Source organism: Carassius carassius, chromosome 6 (genome assembly GCF_963082965.1).
Source record: "Carassius carassius chromosome 6, fCarCar2.1, whole genome shotgun sequence".
NCBI classification, from domain to species: domain Eukaryota; kingdom Metazoa; phylum Chordata; class Actinopteri; order Cypriniformes; family Cyprinidae; genus Carassius; species Carassius carassius.
Genome location: NC_081760.1, coordinates 18278755 through 18302682, shown reverse-complemented (window position 1 = coordinate 18302682; position 23928 = coordinate 18278755). Strand labels below are relative to the sequence as shown.

At 40.5% G+C, this 23928-nt stretch overlaps 1 protein-coding gene across 2 annotated transcripts in view; it reads left to right on the top strand.

Annotated features, from left to right (window-relative positions):
• LOC132142455 (growth hormone receptor-like) overlaps positions 1-23521 on the top strand; it is an 80109-nt gene extending 56588 nt beyond the window's left edge. Inside the window, exons 3-9 of one of the 2 annotated variants that reach the window (XM_059552340.1) lie at positions 10826-10943; positions 11143-11312; positions 14553-14731; positions 14858-15011; positions 15383-15470; positions 19355-19424; positions 22423-23521. In XM_059552340.1, the coding sequence (XP_059408323.1) occupies positions 10826-10943; positions 11143-11312; positions 14553-14731; positions 14858-15011; positions 15383-15470; positions 19355-19424; positions 22423-23034 (1391 nt within the window). In that variant the 3' untranslated portion in view covers positions 23035-23521. Of the gene's footprint in view, positions 1-10824; positions 10944-11091; positions 11313-14552; positions 14732-14857; positions 15012-15382; positions 15471-19354; positions 19425-22422 lie in introns of those variants that run through there. The other variant, XM_059552341.1, reaches the window with a different exon arrangement.
• The last annotated feature ends 407 nt before the right edge of the window (positions 23522-23928 follow it).

Sequence of the window (23928 nt, the reverse complement as noted above, 5' to 3'; positions counted from 1 at the left end):
GCCGCGGTGCAGAGGTCACAGCTGGGTCTGAGACTGGTTGGGCAAGTTCGGTCTCAGGCAGGGCTGATTCTGACGCCGAGGATTCCGAGGCAGATTCCCAAGAAAAAAACGCCTCCCATGCTTCTTGTGGAGACTGATGGGCATGGGAGGTTCCTCAGGACTCGCGGAGGGATTTGCCTAATCCCCCAGTGCGGCAACGGCCAGGATACGACCCTCTGGGATCACTGGCAGCTTGGCCGAAGGTGGGGACCTCGAGGGGGAAACCTGCGACGACTCCTGGGAGAAACTCTCCCATAGCCGGGCATAATTCTGCAGGATCCACTCACCCTCAGACGAGTATGGAAGGGTGACCCTCTTCTTGTCAGTAGGGGATGACAACCAGCAGTGCCTAAGAGGCTCCACTTGTCGCTGACGATCGGAGGACATCCTGTCTGCTGAGTTCTTGGTTTGGCGTTTCATTCTGTCATGTGGAGGATAAGGAAGAACTCAATCGCAGACAGGATGCACAACACACAGGGTTTAATGAGGACAAAAAGGGGAAAACAAAACCCACGAGGGGGAAAACAATGACTAGGGTAAGGACAAGATGATTTAACAATACTAGAAACATACAATAAACAAAAGACTCTTAACACAAGGATTCTGACTACAGATAAACACTCACGGGAAATACAACGACTCTTCAAGGTGAGACAATGTGTAGCAATGAAACATCAAAGTAGCAATGAACCGCACAAGACAGTGAACACAAGGGAATATAAATAGGGAGACGAATAATAACACAACAGGTGGCACAGGTACATCAATAATGACCAAACTAGGGTAACAAGGGGGCAGGGCAAGGAAACGAGACAACACAAGCACATGGCCCAAGGACAAGGCCACGTGCTTGTACACAAAACACGGGCCTGTCATGATCCTGTCTCAAGACTAGAGAAAATTCAGGACATGAAGGCAGAATCATGACATAAAGATGTTGTAAGTTCACAGATGGATGTTTATTAGATCACTCGTCATTCGTTCCTGTAGCTCATCTGGTGAGTTTGAGAGTGATCACTGACCCAAGATCAGTGATGGATGTGTAATCTGTGTCACAAGGCTCCGTTGCTGAAGTTCCAGTACAAATCAGTTTACTCTGATCATAAAACTGTATGTGTGTGCGTGTTCATGTTCTGTCTTGCTGGCCTTTAAGGGCAATGTTACATGAGATTAGTTGTTGTTTCTGTATTAACTTTAATAACTGAAAGGGGTTATATGATGTGATTTCAATTTTCCCTTTCTCTTTGGAGAGTTACAAGCTCTTGGTGCGTAAAGAAGATATGTAAAGTTGCAAAGACTAAAGTCTAAAATCCAAAGAGATAAAAGTTAAGACCTGTCCATGCCCTCCAAAAACAACTTGTTTAAACACACCCCCTCATTGTGAAAGTGAAACTATTTTGTTTGGCCTTCCAAAAGAGGACAATATCCACTTCGTCATGCCTAGAGCTGATCCGTGCTGGTCGCTGAGGAAATACATCAAGTTCGCACTGTGGATCGCCGGATCGGCTTTCACCATGGATGAAGCAGCGTCCAGCCCGGGGTCAGCAAATGTGGTTGCCGCAAGCCTGCCTGCCGCTTTGTTCTCAAGCCAGCTGACCATTCCCCACTCAAGCCTGCCATGTGTGAAACTGTGTGTTTCGTTGTGAAAGTGGAACTATTTTAGAAATCAGTGGTTAAGTTTTATTTACAACACTGACCAAGAACAGTTCAACCCAAATATTCAGATGTGCGCTGGGCATTTTATGGAGGATTGTTTCCTGAACCTGCAGAGTAGTCTACAATAAGTCTGTGCTCAATGGCTGTTTCTGTAAAGTGGGGCAGTCTGGCGCTTCTGACTTTTTTATATTTAAATAATTTGCCACTGATGATTTAAAGAGCGAGTTTTAAGCAGTGTAGAGTAGCGCTTGTTGTTTGTTGTTTCTCTGATTATGAATGCAGTTTATCTTTACTCGGCATGATGATACACAACGCAGCAAGTAGAAACACAGTATAAGACATTATTGCAACCAGAGGGCACCCTCTCCAGAGTGTTAGTTTAAAGAACTGCATTTCCCATAACACCCCATACCTGAGACTGATTGCCAGCACAGGTGTTTCCCATTTCAGTGACCAACTTAAGCAGTCAACAGACTCACAGTCACTGTGAAGTCGTGTTTTGCCAAAGCTAAGACTACTGAGCATTTTCCCCTGTATCCTGATTCTCTGTGCACAACCTTTGACTGTTATTGTTACTCTGTGATTCTCTGCCACCTGCCCCGACATCTGCCTGGAAACCAGTTTATGAGTTCGGAATTGTCTCTGATACCCCTGTTGCTGTTCTCTGATCTTCGCCTGTCTGACACTGCTCTCTAATAAAAGCTGCAAATGGATCCCCATGCCTCTTAACCCTTATTACAATTATAATCAGTATTTATTTTATTTTATTTTTTTTGTATTATTGGTTTTGTCTCGACGTGCCGGGAGATGGACCACAGACCACAGTATCTTAGGGGGCATAACATTTCCATCACACGCTTGAGGTATTCAGCCAATCACAATACACTGGATAGCTGGCAAATCAGCATACACCTCGCTTTTCAGATCGATGAGCTTTGTAAAAATCAGAAAGGCAGGGCATAGAGGAGCAACAATAATGTACATTATGTGGAAAATAATATTTTTTTACAATTATTTTTTAACCTTAAAGGTGCCATCTGTCATATCTGGCAAAAAAATCAAGTCATACTCCACATTCCATACCAGATGGGGGCAGTATGCCTCAATAAAGTGAATTGGTCTACTCTAGAGTAACAAATAGTGGTGGAAATTATGATTCTTTTTAGAGATTCGTTCATTTTCAGTTCGTTCACCAAAATGATTCGTTCAGAATCGTTCACTGATTCGTTCAGTGACCATTTCTTCGTATTACACAAAATAAGCCAGCAGATGGCAAAAAAAGAGTGTATTATGTGTTATGTCTTAAGTCAACGAACGTATTCACTTGTTACAAAAACTGATCTGGCTTTATTAAAATGTGTGTATAATCACATTTAATATATAAAGTCTAATTAAGTTTTTCAGATGAACAAAGCACAAGGTTTTCTTGCCTAATTAGCATTTTAATTGTTTGGTCAGACAGTTTGTATATTATATATTCACATTCATAAATCGGGGATTAAACGTGGAGTTGCTAAATATCAAAACAAGCGTGCACAGTACAGTACTTAACTGCGCTTTGCATTTTTGCGAGATTGACATGCTAAATGGCAGACTAACCCGGTTTACTCTCATTCATTTCGTTCACGAATGAGATAAGCTATGTGCCAGTTCATTTCATTCACGAATGACATGTATCAGCTCATTCAACTCATTCATGAACGAAATGTGTATCAGTTCAGTCATTTCATTCACCAACGACATGTATCAGCTCATTCAACTCATTCACGAACGACATGTGTATCAGTTCAGTCATTTCATTCACGAACGACATGTATCAGCTCATTCAACTCATTCACGAACGACATGGGTGCCAGTTCAGTCATTTCGTTCATGAACGATAAGATCTCCAGATCTAGTTCAGACTCATATGAAACTCGTTCATTAAGGGCGTATTCGTTCCCTACATTCAACAAATCACATACTCTGTCACATCTCATACCCGAAGGCTATTGGCTCGAGGTTGAGTAATTCTTTGACAGGATGAAATGGTTGTTACCCGGTTCACTGAGCTGCGCATGCGCTGCTTATAGCGCCGCGCTGCTGTGAAGGGAGGAACTTCACTGAACGAGAAGTACGAGTCAGTGGATTATGTGAACGAGAACGATTCGTTCACCTAAAAGATTCGTTCAGAAAGAACGATTCGTTCACGAACGACACATCACTAGTAACAAACGAGAAACGGCATAGTCTCTATGCTCCGCCCCTACCTTCACAACAACCCTAGAGCATAGCTGAAGCCTATAAGACAGCGGTTCTCAATTGCAGTCCTCGCGCCCCACTGCTCTGCACATTTTGAACGTTTCTCTTAAGGCTTTAGACATTTGTTCTATTCGAACATAAGTGCCCTACGAAGTGGACATCACAGGATATTCAGCCATGATTCCAGTTCGAAGTGAACGTAGCTATATGTTCCAATCAAAGTGCATTGAAGTGTGCAAGACGTGAATTTAAATTGTATTGATTTACAGAGGTATATGATGTCACAGTTCAAATCAGTGCACAAATCAGTGAATGAATGTTTCGATGTGAGGTAAACTTCAACAGATTTCCCTTGCTCAGAGAGTAGGGAGCAATGAACATTTGAAAAACAGTTCATGAACGGAGTTCATTTCTAACGAGCTGATTATCTGAATCAGGTGTGTTAACAAAGAGAAACGTGCAAAATATGCAGAGCAGTGGGGCGCGAGGACTGGAATTGAGAACCGCTGCCATAAGAGGACGTTTGGTTATGTCAAGTGATTTTGAAACATGACATCTTCAAGCTACTCCCCTTCACCTTTCCCAGTGAATATGTTCATATTCGTTTTGTTCATATTACATTGAGTTGTATATACACATTATTTGAATTAAATTAATTTGACAGACAGCATTCTGTCAACATCATTGGTCAACATCAGACAGCTGATGTTGACCAAGCTAGCGCCAACCAACGTAACCAGAGCTGCCAACTCTCAAGCATTCACCGTGAGACACACGCAATTGACTCTTTTCACACGCTTTCACGCCACACATCAATTTTCTCACGTACAGAAAAACCACGAAGCAAAGAGGACACGGAGACCAACAGACTAGTTAGAGCAGGTTACTTATGATATAAAAAAATGGGTAAGTTATAGCTAGCTAATTATCAAACGCAGCTACGGTTAGCCTTCGCTAACATTAACACGTTTATAGAACAGCCTTCGATACATTTCTATGTTAAAACTTCCCAAAAAAATACACAAACATATAAAACAAACTTCTAGCGAAATACTAACAGCATCTAACTTACCAATCCAAAAGAAATGTTGCAAGTTCGGTGTCGAACCTCATTTCTTTCAGGTCCATCAGTTGTCTCCAGCGATTGAAAGCAGTGCCGATGTTTACTCTGGTTCGGCTCCTTTTCTTATCGGATTTGATTTGTGATTCCGAGCGCGGTTGTTTCCCTGTAGCAGGTGGTGGTCTCTTGCCAAGGGCTTAAGTCATCTTTCCGCTCTCTTCCCTGAACTGAAGTAGTGGGCTGTACTTTCCAGATGATTGGCATCAGGTATAAGTACGCCCACAAGCCGTGCGAGTTATTTGTGTATTGCAGGTTGGCTGGTGGTTATGTTGCCCGCATACCGCCTCCCATGGCCGAAACTGGTATTACGACACCTGTCGGGCCGGGGCTAGTAATGCTACTGCTAATTAAGGTTGATATCTCTGCAGCACTATAACTTGACATTTTTTTAATGACATCATCGCCCTTATTTCTTCTCATACTTTTGATGCGCGTAGGTCATTTTTTGAATATTTTTACCTCAATTTTTGCACATGGCACCTTTAAATCGCATAAACACAATGTATTACACCAAATACACATCAAACATCTAAAATTGCCAGTCAAACATCTTCTCAATTGATTCTGTATGAACTCTATAGACTTTGCTGAACCTTTAAGCCATTTTAACTGCTCATTGCTGTTTATTACTCGGTGACAACGCGCTCTCTGTGTCTGTGTTTTGTAGGAATGAGTAGCGGCTTAATCAGATTAGCATAGTCAAGTCAAGTCACCTTTATTTATATAGCGCTTTAAACAAAATACATTGCGTCAAAGTAACTGAACAACATTCATTAGGAAAACAGTGTGTCAATAATCCAAAATGATAGTTAAAGGCAGTTCATCATTGAATTCAGTGATGTCATCTCTGTTCAGTTAAATAGTGTCTGTGCATTTATTTGCAATCGAGTCAATATCGCTGTAGATGGAGTGACCCCAACTAAGCAAGCCAGAAGCGACTGCGGCAAGGAACCGAAACTCCATCGGTGACAGAATGGAGAAAAAAACCTTGGGAGAAACCAGGCTCAGTTGGGGGGCCAGTTCTCCTCTGACCAGACGAAACCAGTAGTTCAATTCCAGGCTGCAGCAAAGTCAGATTGTGCAGAAGAATCATCTGTTTCCTGTGGTCTTGTCCTGGTGCTCCTCTGAGACAAGGTCTTTACAGGGGATCTGTATCTGGGGCTCTAGTTGTCCTGGTCTCCGCTTACTTTCAGGGCAGTAGAGGTCCTTTCTAGGTGCTGATCCACCATCTGGTCTGGATACGTACTGAATCCGGGTGACTGCAGTGACCCTCTGATCTGGATACAGACTGGATCTGTTGGGTACGGTGACCTCGGAATAAGAGAGAAACAGACAAATATTAGCGTAGATGCCATTCTTCTAATGATGTAGCAAGTACATAGGGTGTTATGGGAAGTGTTCCCGGTTCCGGTTTACCTAAGTAATGCAGCCATTTGGATATTAAAAGCATATTAGATAAGATTAGATTAGATTAGATTCAACTTTATTGTCATTATGCAGAGTACAAGTACAGAGCTAATGAAATGCAGTTAGCATCTAATTAGAAGTGCAAGAATATAGTGTTTTATATACATAAAAGTGCAGAGTAAGTATATATATAGTTAAATAGAGTATATACAGAATATAAATATGAGTGCAATGTAGGGATTGTATGTACATTATGAACAGAGCAATGAATGATTATATATACATTATGAAAAGCAGGAACGTGAGAACAGTGGTAATAAATACAGTTGGATGAGTGTGCAAAAGTATTGTTGAACAATGTATTATTTGCAAAAAACAGTAGTGCAATGATATTTTTTGTAGAAATAGTTTACTGTGCTTGTACAGTAACAACTTTAGACAGTTTATAGTGTAATAGCTTTAACCATGTGCAGTCTGTGCAAAATATGAACAGTGCAAATAATGTATGTAAAGTACTGTGACCAGTGCAGTAAAAGAGCAGGTGCAGGTTAGATTGGTGTTGTGGAGTTTAGAAGTGTCACAGCCTCGGGAAAGAAGCTCTTCCTGAGCCTACTAGTTCGAGAGCGTAGGCTCCTGTAACGCCTGCCGGATGGAAGAAGGGTGAAAAGTCCATGGTTAGGATGAGAGGCATCCTTGATGATGTTTCTTTCTGATGATGGTTCTGATAAATGTTCTCGATGGAAGTTAACTGGGTGCCGGTGATCCGTTGAGCAGTTTTCACCACCCGCTGGAGTGCTTTGTGGTCAGATGCTGAGCAATTGCTGTACCATACTGAGATGCAGTTTGTGAGTATGCTCTCAATGGTACAGTGGTAGAATTCAGCAAGGATCCTGGGACTGAGGTGAACTTTCTTAAGGCTCCGTAAGAAGTAAAGGCGCTGCTGTGCCTTTTTCACCAGGGTGGAGGTGTTTAGGGACCAGGTGAGGTCATCTGAGATGTGGATGCCAAGGAACTTGAAACTCGACACATGCTCCACTACAGCTCCGTTGATGTAGATGGGTGTGTGTGCATGATTCCTAGTCCTTCTGAAGTCCACAATGATCTCCTTACTCTTCTGGGTGTTTAGTTCCAGGTTGTTGGTGGCACACCACACAGCCAGGTGCTGCACCTCATCCCTGTAGGCTGACTCATCATCATCCTTGATCAGACCTACCACCGTGGTGTCCACTGCAAATTTGATTATGGTGTTGGAGCCATCAACAGGAACACAGTCATGGGTGAATAGGGAGTACAGGAGAGGGCTAAGTACGCAGCCTTGTGGCACTCCAGTGTTCAGGGTGATGATGGAGAAGGAGAGGTTATCTAACTTAACAGACTGAGGTCTATTAGTCAGAAAATCTAGAATCCATTTGCAGATGGGTGTGCTGATTCCAAGATGGCTGAGCTTGGAGATCAGCTTGGAGGGGATTACCGTATTAAATGCAGAACTGAAATCTATGAACAGCAATCTCACATGTGTGTTCTGACTGTCCAGGTGGGTGAGGGCAGAGTGAAGTGCCGTTGAGATGGCGTCCTCTGTTGACCTATTGTTGCGATAGGCAAATTGGAATGGGTCTAATGTAGCAGGGAGACAGGATTTTAAGTGGGATGCAACCAGTTTCTCAAAGCACTTGGCAATGATGGGGGTGAGTGCAACAGGACGGAAGTCGTTAGGGACCGAGGCAGTGGAGTGCTTCGGTACAGGCACGATGGTGGAGGTTTTGAAGCAAGTGGGGACCGTTGTTTGGGCCAGGGACAGATTGAAAATGTCCGTGAAGACCTCAGCCAGCTGCTCCGCACAGGCTTTAAGCACACGACCAGGTATTCCGTCAGGGCCAGCTGCTTTCCGTCCATTCACTTTACACAGAGTGGAGTAAACATCTGATGTGGAGAGTGTGAGAGGCAGTTCACTGGGTTGATGCTCAGCTTTGAGAGAGATCTCCTTATTATTTTGATCAAAATGAGCATAAAAGTTATTGAGCTCGTCTGGGAGGGAGGCAGAGCTGGAGGGGGGCACAGAGTTAGGTGGCTTGTAATATGTGATGGATTGTATGCCTTGCCACATACGACAAGGGTCTGATGAAATTGAAGTGTTCTACAATCTTCTGTTTATGTTTGAGTTTGGCCTGGCAGATACCCTTCCTCAGGTTGGCTCTGGCTGAGCTGTAAGCCTCCTGGTCTCCAGACCCGAAGGCTGCATCTTTTGCTTTGAGCAGGAGGCGAACCTCTCTGTTCATCCAGGGGTTCTGATTGGGAATTTTTTTTATTTTTTTGTGTGTGGTCACTCTGCTCACACATCTGTTGATGTGCTCCAGAACAGAGTTGGTGTAATTGTCAATGTCGATCTGAGAGTTTGTGGTGGCCTGGGCAGCAAACTCACTCCAGTCTGTGTGCTGGAATTGATGTTAAAGAGTGGAGTCAGCACCTTCCAGCCAGATTTTAACAGTCCTTATTGTAGGTTTCACACATTTGATAACCGGGGTATACTTGGGGAGCAGGAACAAAGAGAACTGGTCAGACTGACCCAGATGGGGGAGGGGTGTGACTTTGTAGGCATCAGTCACATTAGTATAAACGTGGTCCAGTGTTTTATGTCCCCTTGTAGTGCAGGAGACATTTTGATGAAATTTAGGGAGAACAGATCTTAAAGTGCAGTGATTGAAGTCCCCAGCAACAATAAAGGCTCCATCCGGGTGCAGGGTTTGTAATTTGCTAATAGCAGCACAAAGTTCTTTCATAGCCACGTTAGCATTAGCATCCGGAGGTACATAAACTGCAGCAGCAACAATGCAAGTAAACTCACGTGGTAGATAGAATGGCCTGCACTTGATAATCAGGAACTCCAGATCAGCAGAGCAGTAGGTATCAACAATGACAGTCTTTACACCATGATTTGTTAACATAAATGCATACTCCACCACCTTTGTTTTTACCAGAGGTTGCTGCTACTCTGTCAGCCCTGAAGAAAGAGCGTCCATCCATATGCACCACGCTGTTTGGGACATCGTTGCAGAGCCATGTTTCAGTGAAAAACATAACATTACAGTCCATAAGCCATGTCTGTGTGAGGGTCCAGATCTTTAGTTCGTCCATCTTGTTCATCAGAGACCGTACATTGGCAAGGAAGATGCTGGGCAGAGCTGGTCGATGTGGGTTTAGCCTTAGCTTAGCATGCAGCCCTCCATGCTTTCCCCGTCTTTGTTTACGGTCTCGACGCCAACGGCGAGACCTTCCTGTCGGTACGAGTGATCCGCTTGTCCGCGGTGATCTCAGTAGCTCCGGCGGGAGTTCGCTGAAGTCGAAAGGATGATCTAAAACTATGTTGGAACACCGTTTGTTGATGTCCAAAAGTGACTGTTTAGTATAGCTGTAGTTCGCGTAGCTGAGTCGCGCGAACACGAATGAAATAACCAGGTAGATTAACACTAATTTCCGAAATCTAGTAAGACGCTGAGCCTCGCAATGAGATCGCGCCGCCATCTTAGTCTTGAGCTGTATGTTAGTATACATATTAGTATGTTATGTGTAAGCCAGGTTAAAGAGATGGGTCTTTAATCTAGATTTAAACTGCAAGAGTGTGTCTGCCTCCCGAACAATGTTAGGTAGGTTATTCCAGAGTTTAGGCGCCAGATAGGAAAAGGATCTGCCGCCCGCAGTTGATTTTGATATTCTAGGTATTATCAAATTGCCTGAGTTTTGAGAACGTAGCGGACGTAGAGGATTATAATGTAAAAGGAGCTCATTCAAATACTGAGGTGCTAAACCATTCAGGGCTTTATAAGTAATAAGCAATATTTAAAAACTATACAATGTTTGATAGGGAGCCAGTGCAGTGTTTCGTATTTCACTTATCTGCTTGTAGTAGAACAACCTCATCAACCCAAAAGAGATTGATTTATCATAAACAAGTTAAGGTCAACCCTTGAGTTGTTTCTGCACCATTTACAGTGATCAGTTCCTGAGCAAATTATCAATTATTATAGAATGAGAGATGAGAACCATTGCCTGAATTTCATCACTCGTTTTTGAGACCTAAGCTGGTTCAGTTATGGTTTCTCAGGATCGATAAAAACATTGACACCCAATCAAACTCCACTCAACATTAAAGAGATTGAGCATTTAATAACCATAGACAACAAAACTGCAGCATTCACTCAAAATAAACAGAATGGTGTCATGCATTTCTGTGGATGCTAATATTGTCATTATAGTTTATTGTGCCTTGACTTTAAAAAAGGTTTGAGTTTAGGATGTACTTTGTCACTGCTACAATGAAATAAGCTTCTTCATTGTAACCTTAAATAAATTTTTCTTACATTGCAGATGGAACAAGGCCATACATTTACTACTGTCGCTCGCCCAATATGGAGATCTTCACTTGCTGGTGGCGGCCAATTGCTAATCAGGATAATGTCACATACACGCTCCTATATACCAGGGGGTGAGGCATGAATAAAACACACTTTATAACATGTCAAACTCTTTGAATGATCTGTTTAATATTCAGTCACTTGGATTTATTTTCTTTTTTCACCAGATTAATGTTGTTTATGTAGAGTGTAAATACTGCTGGTAATTATATAATGCAGTGATCCTTGTGAATGCTGTGAAAGGTGAACAGATGTCCTGTCGCCCCACAGTGAACACGCTCCTCAGGAGTGTCCCGATTATGTGAGCGGTGGCATCAACAGCTGTTTCTTTGATGCCAAGCACACTCAGATCTGGGAGATGTACTGCATGAACGTGACAGCACACACACACACTGGGCCCATCACCTCCAAGAAACATTGCCTGGACGTGGCCGATATAGGTAACTTTAAATCTCCTGCAGTTTTCCCAGTATCAACCACTGAGCTCAGCACAGACTTTCATTTATCTTTTTCAGCCCATCATGCATGCAGTTTTCCTGTAGCAGATATTGAAATATCCCAAAGACATTGAGACTGTGTGTTTATCTTGCCCCACACATTTTTTTATTGGCATCAATGTTTCCATGAAGGACCTTTAACATCCATACACTCTTAAAAATAAAAGATCCAAAAAGGTGTTTTCGCATTGATGACATAGAACAGAGATGGCCAAAGTTAGCTCTAGATGTCCTGGGATGCCATAAAATAGGGAGGAGAAGAGAAAAAACATACCATTACAGCATATCTTCAATTATAAATTTTTCTTTGAGTTTGACACTTTTTGTTCTATATTTGCTTTGAAATTTAGAGAATGTACTGGATATTAATTTGATTTAGGCTACAAAAAATAATATATTTGGGTTTAATGCAACATTTAATTTTGGCCCTCAAGTTAGATTTTTGTCCCTTAATGGGATACTCCACCCCAAAATGAAAGTGTTGTCATTAATCACTTACCCCCATGTTGTTCCAAACCTGTAAAAGCTTTGTTCGTCTTCGGAACACAATTTAAGATATTTTCGATGAAAACAGTCTTGAGACTGTCCTGTAGACTGCCAAATAAATAACAGTGTCAAGGTCCAGGGAAAGTATGAAAAGCATTGTCAGAATAGTCCATCTGCCATCAGTGATTCAACCGTAACGATATGAAGCGATGAGAATACTTTTTGTACATGAAGAAAACAAAAATAACCACTTTATTCAACAATTCCTCTCCTCTGTGTCTCTCCAAATCAGCTTAGCGCCATTTTGACAAATCTGAGCTGTACACTGGTGGCGTACGCTCTTATGTATCAGCCATGCCACAAGGATACAAAGATTTTTTTACGTGTGTTTACACTTTGGTTTGAAAGACAACAGCGCTGCTGACACATAAGAGCGTATGCCACTTGCGTACTGCTCAGAATTGCCAAAATGGTGCTACGCTGAATTTATTTTTATTTTTTCTTAGCATGAGGAACATTTGAATAATCCCAAGAACCCTTTTCCAATGTAAAGAAACTTTTGTGCAATGGAAAGGTCCTATGGATGTTAAAAGTTCTTAAAGGTCCCGTTTTTCATGCTTTTTTGAAGCTTTGATTGTGTTTACAGTATGCAATATAACATGTGTTCATGTTTCGCATGTAAAAAAACACAGTATTTTTCACACAATTCATCTGTATACCGCTGTTTTCACTGTCATAAAAACCGGCTGATGACTTCCTTGTTCTATAAAGCCCCTCCTTCAGAAATACATAACAAGTACTGATTGTGCCAGCGGTTTGTGTGTTGTGATTTGACACCAGCTTAGCGCACGCTGCCCTCCTGGAAACGCGATTGGGCTAGTTTTGAGAAGCAAATGGGCAGGATTTGTTTTGAAAACCTGGCAATCCTGATCTGAACCATAGACAGTAAAAGAACGCACATGCTGGAGATGTACTTATAATCACAGGAGCATTTTTACTGATGAGATGCGCATGAAAATCGCATTGGATTTTTTTGCACAGCCCTAACATCTAGTTAACAAAGCTAAACAGCATTGCCCTTTGTGTAATAAGTTACAGAAACTGTTAAACCCACCAACTTAATAAAATACACTTACCGGTTGTGGTCCATAAACAACACCTTCTCCAGACAAAAAGGGAACTGCTCCATCTTTCAAGAATAATCTTTGTGCGAATCCGGCATTAAACTGATTGAGATTGAGCAAGCTGTCCTCAGCAAAATGTGCTGCACATAGTTTTACCAAGTTAAACATTAATTGTAACCATTAATCTCCAAGTACAGCGTCCCTGGGAAGCCCAAACAAAGGTGATTGGACTGAAAATAAGCATTTCGACAAAATGGCGACAAACACAAACACAACTCTTCCTCTTCTCCGTCGGAGCGCAACAAGACCACGCCCCCTTTTTTGTGTATTCATGTGGGCGGAGGTTAGTCAAAAAACTGTTTTAGTGACGTCATTACTGCAGGATGTAGAGGGATGTAGTCCAAACGGGTCGTTTTATGTAGGCGAATTCTGTTAAATCAAATATCTCGCTTGGCATTGAACTTTGAGCTTTAGAATTTTACAGATATTATTTATACTCTAACAACAACATTACACACTAACTAAAGTTTAAAACATGAGGTCACAAAGAATGGGACCTTTAAAGGAATCATAGATGCCTATAAATAACCTTTATTTTTAAGAGTGTAGAACCTTTCCACTGAATAAAAAATTATTTACACTTTTAAAAATTATTGTTACAAAAGGAGCATTAGCAGCAATACAACATAAGTACCATTTTTGGTACAGTGAACAGTACCCAAAACAACAAAAGAAAGTTATTTAGATTATTAAAATGTTCTTCAAATGAAAGTAAAAAACTGTGCTTTTAAGAACTGGTCACTGAAAGGTTCTTTCACCAACCAGAAATGGTTCTTCTGTTGCATTTCTGCGAATGCTCCTTTTGGAACCTTAAAGGGTTAGTTCACCCAATAATCAAAATTATGTCATTAATAACTCACTCTCATGTCGTTGCAAACCCGAATGACCTCCGTTCATCTTCGGAACACAGTTTAAGATATTTTAGATTTAGTCCGAGAGCTCTCAGTGACATCAGAGGGTCAGTTAGAATTTTTTGTAGCATCGAAAATACCAGATCTTCTTGAACCAGTTCACCAAATCGAACTTAATCGTTTGAATCCAATAAGCATTAATCCACAAATGACTTAAGCTGTGAACTTTTTTAATGTGGCTGACACTCCCTCTGAGTTAAAACAAACCAAAATCCTGGAGTAATTAATTTACTCAAACAGTACACTGACTGAACTGCTGTGAAGAGAGAACTGAAGATGAACATCGAGCCGAGCCAGATAACGAACAAAAGACTGACTCATTCTCTAACCCTTTAAGTTTTAAGAGTGAAAGCAACTACAGCCAACCTCCTCAACCACTAAGCAAGTCATTTTAACTACTGATCTCTCTTCATACTGTCCAAGTATTGGACCTACATACAGACTAAATGGCCACCACACAGTTGTAAGCTTTCAGGCTTTCACAGCTTAGTTACTTCATGAACTTTCCTGTTCTAGGTTTCTCATGAGGTTTCCTGGAGATCATAATCAGCGCTGATGTTTCATCATGTTTGTTAATGAGTCTCATGTGCTTCTGTCCCCAGTGGAGATCGACCCGCCCTTTAACCTGACGTACATTATGCTGAATGAGAGTTTCTGTGAATCCGGGCACAGTATTTTGTTGTCATGGTTGTATCCAGTTGCCTCTCAAGTGCGTGAAGGATGGATTACGCTCATCTACGAGCTACACTACAGACATCTCGCTCAGCCAAACAACTGGAGGGTACAGACACAGACTCCGTTATCATAACTATAAAGCAGACAGAAGTGAAAACAAACATTTTACTCTTAAAGGAAGGAGGAGGACTCGTAGCTGAAGCTTGTTGTCTGTGTGGTTTGGTGTCTGTAGGTGAAAGAGCGTTTGCGTGAGCCTCATGTGGAGTTGTTGGATCTGCCGGTGGGAACATATGAGTTCATGGTCCGCTGTCGCTCCACCAACAGCAAACACTGGAGCTCTTGGAGCGAGTCCATTAACATCACCATCAGCGGGAGACCTCTGTCCAGTATATACACACACAGATACGCATGTCTGGTTTACTATCCTTTTGGGGACTCTCCATAGGCGTAATAATTTTTATACTGTACAAACCGTATATTCAATTGCCCTACACTGATAGCTACCCCTCAAAGAAAACTTTCTGCAAATTTACAATATAAAAATAAAAAAATATTCTGAATGAATTATAAGGTTCTTTCACCATGGGGACCTCAATTTAGGTACCCACAGTGACGGAGTCCACATGAGTTGGTATGTATTCAGGTTTAAGTCCCCAAAAGGGAAGAAAAATATGTACACATACACACACTCACAGACATGCAATAATGTATCAACCCATCTGTCATGACTGACAGCTGCAGTCTGTCTGTCTTTCAGATCGGATGTTGGCCTTCATCCTTGTGACCAGCATTGCCATTATGGCCTTCCTTATTATTGGTTTTGGCATCATCCCACGAGGCAAGAGGTCAGTGAAGTCATGAACGTTGTAGCTCTGTTTTCAGTATTGACGGACTGTCAACATGACATGACTGTCGACACGAATAAATCCATAGATCTGCATGATAGGGTCATGTGATACAGAGGCTTGATCAGATGTTCAGTTTGTTCACAAAGAATCATAAACCAGCATATACTGTATGTTTCACATTTTCTCTTATTTTGAGTGAAAATCTGCTGTACTTTATTGTACCATGTTTAGCTTTGAGGAACACATATAAAACATATAAACCACAATACTTGAGTAAAACATGTAAAATAAATAAATTAAATTAAGAAAAAATCTCTTGAATCTTTACTTAGGAAGAAAAAAATGTTTTAGATTTAGAAAAAAAAAATCCACAGTCTTCCTAATATGATCCATGTTTCCACCTTTTGAAGATGGTTCTGTCAGACCAAAAACCTAACCTTAAGACAGTCCTTTTCAAGGAAAAACTTAACTTGGTGGCCATATTTGCAATTCCTCATGGCAGTTATTTTAGGCATCCAAAACCAAGTCCAATCTAAATTAATGGGGGATACTGAAATCTCAAAAACTGGCAGCTGAACTCACAATTAAATTAAATCGGCAACAAAATCTGAAATTAATTGTCCCTTTATTGTAGTTCCTTATGCTAAAGTTTATTTTTCTGGCTAGACCAGCCAGTGCACATGTGCAGTCATAAGCATGAGTCTCAGGTTTTTATGAGACGGGGAACTACACTAACCTTTTCCACTGGTGGCACTTGTGCGACTAACTTTTTCAGTTACTGGCGCAAAACATGATTTGGTCGCACAAATTTTTTATAGTAAGCCGCTCTGGATAATAATGAAACTGTATTGCATACAGATGTGCTTTTAATTTTACTTGCCATCTTTTAAACCACATGTCTTCTTGTTTTATTTCTTACAGTACACACAGTGCATTGCTCTGTCTTGGTACCCTAACCCTGGGCCGCAGCTGGGGTTAGAGGGGCCCTGGTGCAGGTTGTACCAGTGGGCCCTGTTTGAAATGGTTTAATATTTACTGTATGTTCGTTATATTTATTTATTTATTTATTTGTGCTATTTACACAATGTCAAGAAAACTAATTTAAAATGGCACTGCATAGTCTTCACTGTAAAATAAAATGCACAGTCAAACCAAAATGTATTCAGACACCTTCAATATTTCTCACATTATCACAGTTTATTTGTTATAGTTTAGAAATTGGTAATAAAATATGAAAATAACTCAGAGTTAAACTGTGTCAGAACAAATACCTCTTGATAATGTTAGATAACTTTGATAGAAAAATATGTAATGGAATCAACCAAAACTTCAGACAGTATGACAATATTTACACAAATATCCATACTTTGTTGAACAGTTACCAAGCAAGCAATGCTTAATTTTGTGATTGCATTAGCAATTATAGAAAGAAACACTTAAGCAAAAAAAATGGTCAGGTCCCTAATTAATTTTTTTATTTTTTTTATCAATTTCACTGGTAGTCTACGGTATGAAGAATTTTTGGGTATAATATTTCACAGTTCGCTGTATTTTGCTATACTCACTTACATAAATGAACTAGTGTCCTGCACCCACTAGTAAAAAAATATAATCAATTATATTTGATATTATATTTGACAAAGATATTTTTGGTTTGACTGTGGATAAATTATTGTTAAAATTACAATGTAATTCAGTCAAGAGCAGTAAGTGATTTACTTTCATTTTCATACATTAAAGACACTGACAGCAGAGCTAGTAAATTAGGCCCGGTCACTTTAAGAGACAATGCATCTATTATAATGATACGCATCCGATTTCTTTCCAACTCTTTACGTTCACTTAAGACATAACCACAGACTTTTCGAACACTCTTTCCAAGACAGGTATTTTGACATATTTAGTATGTATTTGTCGGTACAAAAGCAAGAAGACTTTGAGAAGCATCTTTGCGTGCGCCCTGAACACCGCGGTGCTGAATTGGGCTCTTTCGCTTTTCGCTCTTTTTTTCTGTTTGTTTAAACTGCGATTTGTATTTGTTCGTTCAGGTGCAGGAGGACGCAAACGTCCTGAAGGAGAGCTCGGTTCATTGTTGCTGTCCGTGAGACGCGGCTCTCTCGTGCGCACCGAACATAGCGCGCGAGTAACCAGCTACTCAGTTCAGCTTTCCCGCATCGCGGGGCTGAAGCCAACTTGATGTGTTGAATGCTCAGGAGCACGTTATAAAACGTATTTTTAAAACACACATTTCTGTTTTAATAAATGCTCATAGTAAATCATAGCATCTTGCCTAAAACATAAGGTACTGTAGGTACAAAAATAATCAGTGATACATTTGCGACCTTAAAAAAATTTGGGTCGCAATGTCATTTCAAAAGGTCGCATATGCGACCATTTTGGTCGCAGTGTAGTTCTCTGTGAGAACTGGAGCTTCTAACGGCAGCTGCAGTGATGCAATGACTTGACCAATCAGTAATTGACTCTTTCATTAAGTAGGCGGGGCATATTCCGCCATAGTGCTTGTTGCATTTTCTCCCATTCATAAGTAATAGGCGTGAACTGTCTTTTTACAAAATGATGTTTATCTGAAAATGAAAAAATGCAAAAAGGTTTCTGTGAGGGTAAGAGTTTAGGAGATACTGTTAGGTCAGTATAAAAAAAAAAAAAAACGTTTTAATCGCGATAAATCGCATGATTAACTGTGATTAATCACATTGTTATGCACAAAACTAATAATGCCTTTAAAAGTAGTGTATTGTGCCCTTTTTTCATTTAAAAGTACTGCTATAAGACCAAAAGTGCAATAACATTGGTTTCCAAACACTTAAACAAATAAGGTGCTTTTTTACAGCAGTATTCCTTTTACATCATAGCAGTTAAAATATTTCTTAGAAATCTTAACTTATAACATTAATGTAATTAATGACCTGCAAGATCACAGGACTCGACTCAGCAGAGTGTGGCGCGGGACAACACTTGATGTGCGGGTAGAGACTCGTCTGTGCAGGATGTGGGAGAATAATTAGGCTCACACTTTGCAATCTTATCCCCCAAAACCTGGTTCGTTTGACTAGTGTGATCCTTTTCGTTTAGCAGTCCCTGGCTCAGTTGGAAGAGGTGGGCAAGAGCACGGTTTAGTTTTATATAGATCAGTGAGTGTGAGCCCAACTGCACCAGAGTGCAGATCTTCTGATACGTACTGCATGATTGTGTGAATATTTATGAGCAGCAAAAGCGCTAGATGTGTACAGAAATATATTGTGAGAGGGCTGTGTTACCGGATCCCAAACGACTCAAAATAATAAACCACGAAGTTAACAACACAATGCACTCCACTGTGCTGAGAAAGCGCTTCTCTGCTGTCTTCACGTGCTATCGGAAACTTCCTATTTCCCATTTATGAAGTCGTGATTACAAGCTTGTTGCATTCTTTTCTGTTGTTGCTGAATGCTAATGCTTAGCCTCAATAATTTGATCGGGAGCATCCCCTCCTGTGATCCATGATTTGTCTGTATGTGTATTCAGAGCCAGTGAGCAACGGACTTTCATAATAATAAAAAAACTGCATTAACGTGCAATAAAATATTTATTGGCATTAATCAATTAATGCATTAACGCGATAATAATGATTGCCCAGCCCTACTTAAATATTATGAAGTGATTTAAATCTGACAGAAACCTGTTTTTGTAAAAATGGTATAAAAATTAAGTAAATGAAGAATTTGAATTGTAAAAAAATTTGTCTGCAATGGTTAGTGTGTGGGTTAGGGTTAGGTTACAGTATTTACAAGTAGCTGTTTATTATCATTTATATAACAATGTCTGTGTGTTTTCTATTATTGTCCCATTGACATTTTACTCTCCTTGTGTTCTTTCTGCAGAATTAGATCATTCTTCCTGCCACCAATTCCCAAACCGCGCATCCGAGGGCTTGAACCTGTTCTGCTAAAGGTCTCACTGTTCTGTCAAATATCACACACCTGCTCAGACTTATACTGTTTGAGTTATTAGTAGTGTTAAGATGAACCATAACTAGTACTATTACTGTTCAAACCTCTAACAATAAGTGTGTATACAAATACCTTATCAACTGCATAGCAACACCATGACAACCAGCACAGCACCTGCTATGTATACATGCACAATTTGTGGTTCAATCAGACTGAATTCATTCCGATTGATGAATCTGAATGTAGTGTTTACATGAATGCTAAATAAAGTGATCGGGTTGATGTGTGTCAATGTCAATGTCAATGTCAAATTTATTTATATAGCACCATTTATCCCAACCGAGGTTGTCCAATGTGCTGCACATATTGTAATAGACAATTGCACAAAACAAATAAGCAATAAAAACATCATAATAAAGCAAACATTTCAATGCCACTTCCTCACTTAGAATATGCTAATTCAAAAAGATGCGTTTTTAGCATAGTTTTAAAAACAGATAAGGATGATACAGAGCGAATACACAGAGGTAAAGCATTCCATAATCTGGGGGCAGCTACTGAAAAAGCCCGGTCGCCTCTGCACCTCAGCTTTGACTTTGGGATACATAGCAGCTTCTGGTTAGATGACCGGAGAGAAAGAACAGGACGATACTCAGTAAGTAGTTCCGAAAGATACGGAGGGGCCAGACCATTTAATGATTTAAACACCAAAAGAATAAGTTTGAAATGTACTCGATAACGCACGGGCAACCAGTGCAAAGAACGTAAAACTGGTGTAACATGCTCCCGTTTTTTAGTCCTGGTTAAGAGTCTAGCTGCTGCATTTTGAACTATTTGTAACCGGGATAAAGCTGACTGGCTAATCCCAAAATATAGTGAGTTACATTAATCCAGTCTCGTCGTAATGAAAGCATGGATCAATTGTTCAAAGTTTTTACTCGTCAAAATGGGTTTAACTTTAGCTAGTAGTCTAAGCTGAAAGAAACATGATCTAACCACAGTATTGATGTGTTTGTCAAATTTCAGTTTATCATCAAAAATAACCCCTAAATTTTTAGCCCAAGGTTTTACAGAGGAAGATAACTCACCCAAATTTATTTTTGGTGAACTAACAGAGTCTGAAGGACCGAATACTATTATCTCAGTTTTACTCTCATTAAAATTAAGAAAATTTAAAGACAGCCAGGCTTTTACATCAGTCAAACAAGTCATGAGTGCTTCTAAGCCATTGGAACTCTTTTTTAAGGGCAAATATATTTGAGTGTCATCTGCATAGCAGTGAAATGACAGACCATGCTTCCTAAAAATAGAACCCAATGGTAGCATATACAAAGAAAAAAGAATCGGAGCTAAGATGGAACCCTGAGGTACACCACATGCTAAAGGAGCTGACTCAGATGAGTGTTCACCCATATTAACATTAAAACGTCTATTTAAAAGATATGAATTGAACCATTCAAGAGCGTTTCCTGTTATGCCTGCGCAGTGCTCCAGGCGAGTAAGAAGGACTGCATGGTCAACAGTGTCAAACGCCGCACTCAAATCTAGGAGCACAAGCACAGAATGGTTTCCAGAGTCGCCAGCAAGTAGAATATCATTTAAAACCTTCAGGAGTGCAGTCTCTGTAGAGTGGAATTTTCGAAAACCTGATTGAAAGACCTCAAATATCTTATTTTCATCTAAAAAACTCTGCAATTGTAGAAGCACTGTTTTCTCGAGGATCTTTGTAATAAAAGACAAATTTGAAATTGGTCTATAGTTTTCTAAAACAGTAGGATCTAAATTATGTCTCTTGAGCAAAGGATATACTGTAGCATGTTTTAACGCATCAGGTACAGAACTAGTTTCAAAGCATCGGTTAATCAAAGTCACAAGATATGGACCCACTACATCAAAAACTTGTTTCAGGAAATAAGGAGGCAAGATGTCAACGGTAGAGCCTGACGGCTTAAGCCGGCATACTATTTCTTGGAGATATTCAAAAGAAATAGGTTTGAATTGACTAAACTCTGCACAACAAACAGAGTAGATGGATGGATCAGAATCAGGGTGAGATATCCCCCGTCTAATAGAATTAATCTTTTCAACAAAGAATCTCAAAAAATCCTCACACATTGTTTTTGACACAGCAGGGTACTTTGATACCGTTGGGTTGACAACAGTGTTAAAAACAGTAAAAAGAGTTTTGGGCCTATGGAAATTATTATTGATAATGTCTGCAAAATACCTTGATTTTGATTCTTTCAGTGCCTTCTGATAATTAAATAATGAATCTCTTAATAATTCCAGCGAAATCTGGAGCCGGTCCTTTTTCCACTTTCGCTCCGCCTGTCTACAGAGCTGCCTCGAGGCGCGAACGTTATCGTCAATCCAGGGTTCAGATCTAGGTTTGAGTTTTAAAGTCTTTACAGGAGCAATTGAATCCAAGATAATCAAAGAAGTCGAGTTAAATTTAAGTAGGAGCTCATCTGGACTCAGATCACACTGACTTATGTCAACTGTTTGAACAGCATCACAGAAAGCTAATGAAAAGGATAAGCTAGTAGATGGAGTAATTATTCTAGATTTACGGACACATTTAGTGTGTTTATATGTCACAAGTTTCGCACTGTTTGCACATAATAACCACTCTTCCACATGGTTTCTTTATTTGTTTTTAACAGCAGAATTCATATTTATCCATTTATGAAGAACAGCTCATTCAGCACATCATACGTCATTACACTATTTCTGCATCATTGCACATGCACAGTCCTTTCCATTTCGGGGTACAATTCGATCGAGTGTATACATGCACTCTCAATCATATTAGAAAAGGAATAAACAACAACCTTCAATCCAATCAAAATTTTATTCCGATTTAGCCATCAATCCGATTACAAATTAATTATTTGGTTGCATGTAAACCTATTCACTGTTGAATGATTTATTAGAAACCACGTGAGGAACTTAATCTGAAGAAGCATCTGCTTTACCTTTGTCCTTTCTTGTCCCCCCAGAAGGGGAAGATTGACGCGATCAATCTTCATTTCTCCAGTTTTCACGGCTATAAGTCACCACAGTACTGCATGGAGACGTGGTACCAGGTGAGCGTGGACATGTGTCCGCCTTCGATGGCCAACAGTTTCCCATCTCATTATAAACACGAGGATGTGCCGATCACCCAGCACGTCACCTGCCCCGATGGACAACAGTATGTTCAGACAACCTGCAGTCCTGCTCCTCACTGTTGTAGCCCCGCCTCCTACTGTGAGGGAACCACGCCCCCTCAAAACTCTGGTCACGCCCACCCTGAGCTTGTGTCCACTCCAGGCATGGACTACAGCATGATTCTAAACTCGGCCCCTGCACCACCTCCGATTCAGGACTTCTATACATGTGTGAATGGCTTGATGCCTGGTGGGGTGCTGCATCTGGTACCCTGCCTGCCTGACATGCTGAAAAACATGCCCTACCTGCAGTTTAAAGAGGGAGCGGATGATGGCATGGACAAGAGCAGTCAGATAGCGGTACTGCTGGAGAAGCAGATGGAGGCGCTGTTGAGCGTGAGTGAAACAGACCCAAGCGAAGCTGCCATGCCTTTGCTACCTCATTCATCAGGCACAAACTGAGAGAAAATCAGCAAATGCTGCAGCGTCTGGTAATGCACATGTGACATACAATCCCACCCACTCTGCCTCATACTAATACACTAATACAGCCCGGGTGTTACGCAGTCTGTGCTGGTTTGTTTTGATAGGAAATATTACTGGTGTTTTAGTTCAGAATGAGTACATTCGCATGCAGGAAGGCTGATTCAAAGCACAACCGTCAGCACAGCATATTTTTTCACTGCTTATATTAAGAAATAAGGTTGTTCAAATTGAAGCATGAGTCTACTTTTGCAACGATGGTCCTGCACAATTAAAGTAACAACACATTGTTGATGGACTAAATGAACATTTTTTGAATTAGAGAAAGTCATGTAAATTATTTAGTTACCATTCAGATGCATATTTCCATATTTATCTAAATAAGATTTTACAGGTTATTAAGGTTGTAATATTTATCAGCAACTTAATTCTGATGACCGTCATAATGCTTGTTTCTAAGTAAAACAGTCACATTTGAATTTGCTGCTGTATTTTCATTAAGCTTCACGTGGTGTGAAACAGGCAAGAGTCACTGTCGTTTATTTCATACAGAGATCAAACAGATAATCAATAATCATTGTGAGTGTTTGCAATGAAGTCTTTCAGTCAGGACAGTCATGGTGTTTAATAAATGAATGTTAGGCTGAGAGAAACAGACTGACTGTTATTTCTCATGATGATCCTTCAGCCGATGAAATCAATCTTTAATAACTGCGGTTCATGTTTGGAGAGAGAAGCATCAGTAAATCACCATATAAATGGAGCTTGAAGCCAAAACATGAGCTTCAACAGAATCTGCTGTTTGGTGGATGATGAGCCTATAGGAAGCAAGAGAGAGAGATTTTTAGGGATGAAACGATTCCTCGAGTAACT